Source organism: Sander lucioperca, chromosome 2 (assembly GCF_008315115.2).
Source record: "Sander lucioperca isolate FBNREF2018 chromosome 2, SLUC_FBN_1.2, whole genome shotgun sequence".
In the NCBI taxonomy this organism is placed as follows: Eukaryota; Metazoa; Chordata; class Actinopteri; order Perciformes; family Percidae; genus Sander; species Sander lucioperca.
The window spans coordinates 44,927,877-44,930,778 of record NC_050174.1 but is presented as its reverse complement, the minus strand read 5'-3'; the positions used below and the strand labels follow the sequence as shown (position 1 = coordinate 44,930,778).

The following is a 2,902-nucleotide window of genomic DNA, read 5'->3' as shown; positions in this document are numbered from 1 at the left end:
TCTCAATGGCTGTGTGTGTGTGTGTGTGTGTGTGTGTGTGTGTGTGTGTGTGTGTTTGTGTGTTTGTTTGTTTGTTTGTTATCTCAGTGAGGATAGTTCTGTGTGTTTTGAGACGTGTTAAGAGTTGTGTTGTTAGGAATGAGTTTTGCAGGACATGTGAACTGTGGAGCTCAGGTGACTGTTGGTAGTGCAGACTGTGGTTAGAGTTTTGCACATTGAAAAAAATACTGTAATTGTACTGTTTTGTAACCTGTGATATACTGGTACCTTTCAGTAAATTATCAGAAGTTTACTTGTTTACCTTGAATTTTATTGCCTCTTATACAGTGGCTGGGCCACAAATACATCAGATATTTTTACAAATGGCACCTTGTATAGGTTTGTAATGGCAACTATATACAGTACATAAACAAATGGCACCTTGTATAGGTTTGTAATGGCAACTATATACAGTACATAAACAAATGGCACCTTGTATAGGTTTGTAATGACAACTATATACAGTACATAAACATGAAACTATTTACAGACACGTGCATGTGTACATTGTAATGAGAACTACTGAGATTCAATTTTACACAAACACGTATCTAGGGAGAATGGGGTGATTCAAGTTGTCATGGAACATGATAAGTAAAAGTAGAAAAAGAAAAAATCCCCCTTCTCCCTGATGACTGCAGCCACCTCTGGGTCCCTGTAGATCCTTTGGATGACCATGTCCTCCTCTGCAAAAACAACAAAGTCACACCAGTCCATACCTGTCAGCAGGAGTTGCCCTTGGACCTGCCAGTAGTAGCTGTGTTGCTTTTTTAGCTTCATGGAGTCATTGTGGAGCTTCAGGTATTTGCAGTCAACGTAACTCTTAACATTGGGGCATTTGACCTCCAACAGGCCAAAGGGTGGGTTGTCTGTGGGGTCAAAAACAACACCATCGGGAGAAGACCCTAACCAGGGGGCATCAGGGTGTATGACGAAGCCACAAGGCCAGTAGCTGTTGTTCTTCACTTTACAGTACTCTTGAATGGCCTGTGGCTCTAATGCCAGACCTCTTTTCATGACCGATGTTTGGGCCACACCCCTGAGCAGTCTTTCAGCGAGATGTTCTGCTGATGTCTGACCACGAACATGACAAACCTCCCTAAAGTGAGAAGATGTTAATCTCATCTTTCTGACCCGATGCCACTCCACAGACATACTCTGGTCCCTTGTTGCCACTTCTATTGCCCTTGCCATTTCCAAGTTGGTCAGTATAGATTGCAGATGCAGTTGCTGGTGGAGACTGCATACAAACTGGCAACAAGTGGGCTCCAATCTGTAGCCATCCAAAGGCAGAGGTGGTGGTGTAGGAGCTCCAGTGTGGAGTAAAATGATGCGGCTCGCTGGCACTGGCTGCTGGTAAGAGATCAGGCTGCCCTCCTGAACATTTCCCAAAGCTGACTCGACCAGCGGGACATCAGCACTGATGGACATGGTGGTAATAAGGGGTGCTATGTCAGGTGAAAAGCCTTCATATGCTTCTGTCACTTTCAAAACATCAGGATCAGGCATATCCCCCCGCATCGCCTTGTAGAGAGTGCTCCTATGTAGAATTTTATATCACAATTCAAATTAGTAAACATGTACCTATACATATCTGTGTGACCACATTTTCATGATTATTTTTTTAATTAAGACCATAACCTACCTGACACCACTGGCAACTGTCCTTTGTTTGGGCTTGGCAGACATCACAACCATATCACTGACCCGGCCTGGTTTTACACCCTATCAATCAATGATAAAAGTAAAAAGAAATGGCATCTCAGAGGTGGTTAAATGTAACGTGTGGAAAATGTTATCTTTGTGCACAGACAAATAGTCCAGGCAAAGTAGCGTTTTACGACAGACAAATTGTAAAAGTGTTTTTGCAGCTTAGATCATTTCTATGAGGTTCTAGAACAACATACTAAAAGTCCTAAGAAATCCTAGTTGAGGAAATATGTTTAATTCTCATCAATCCGAGATGTGTGCCAATAAGGCCAGACAACAATACACCCCAATGGGGCTATTTTTTTCCTTTACTCCTATCAAAAATGAAACTTTACACAATGAAAGTACCCATGAAATGTACATTTTTTGTATTACAAGTTTCTTTGAAAATGAATTTTAATATGCTAATACACTAATCGAACATGCCCAAAATACACCCAAATAGGCTTAATTTTTTATGGATTGATGATAATTAAACTTATTTCCTCAACTACGATTTCTTAGGACTTTTAGTATGTTGTTCTGGACACCTTATAGAAATGATCTATGCTGAAAAAAATCTTTTACAATTAGTTCTATTTTTGGCTCTAAAATTAGTTACTTTGTCTGGACTACACCTGGCACATGTGGCTACTGATATTAATAATGCTCTGAAAATTACCATAGTCCTTGGCTTGTGCCAGCGTTGCTCTGTCTCGGTGCAGCTAAGGACTGGGGGTACAGCAAGGAGGCGGAGCTGAGAGTAGGTCGCTGTCTGAAAAAGGAGAGCCACGGTATGGTTGCAAAGTGCCTTGCCAGCAGCACACGAGCACACCGTCTCATACAGCTGCACTGGGGAGGTGTCTTCAAGGACAATCTAGGAAGAAAACCGCAAGAAAAGGTTACTACTCACGCATAACTAACCTTAATCTAAGCCAGTGTAGTATAATGTGATGTGAACTATATCCTACTCTCAAGTTGTGAGGTCTCTCCTTTTTCCTCAGGGACCTGTGGCACATAGCTCGCACACTGACTCTCCCTGTGCCTGACACTTTGTTTGACACTGAGTTTGGGATAACATCACATTTATTATCATTTAAGTGACACATCAAGATCGTTTAGGAATAATGACATGGTACAATCACTCAAAAGTGATATGGCAATTTTTAACAGA

The 2,902-nt window shown here is 41.6% G+C and overlaps 1 protein-coding gene across 1 annotated transcript; it reads right to left on the bottom strand.

Annotated features, from left to right (window-relative positions):
• Positions 1-609: 609 nt before the first annotated feature.
• On the bottom strand, positions 610-2,747 carry LOC116039727. Its single transcript, XM_031284685.2, has 4 exons — positions 2,700-2,747; positions 2,411-2,605; positions 1,685-1,764; positions 610-1,579 (listed from the first exon to the last, which is right to left on the bottom strand). The coding sequence occupies exons 1-4, from the start codon at positions 2,745-2,747 to the stop codon at positions 610-612; spliced, it is 1,293 nt and encodes a 430-aa protein (XP_031140545.2).
• Positions 2,748-2,902: the final 155 nt, after the last annotated feature.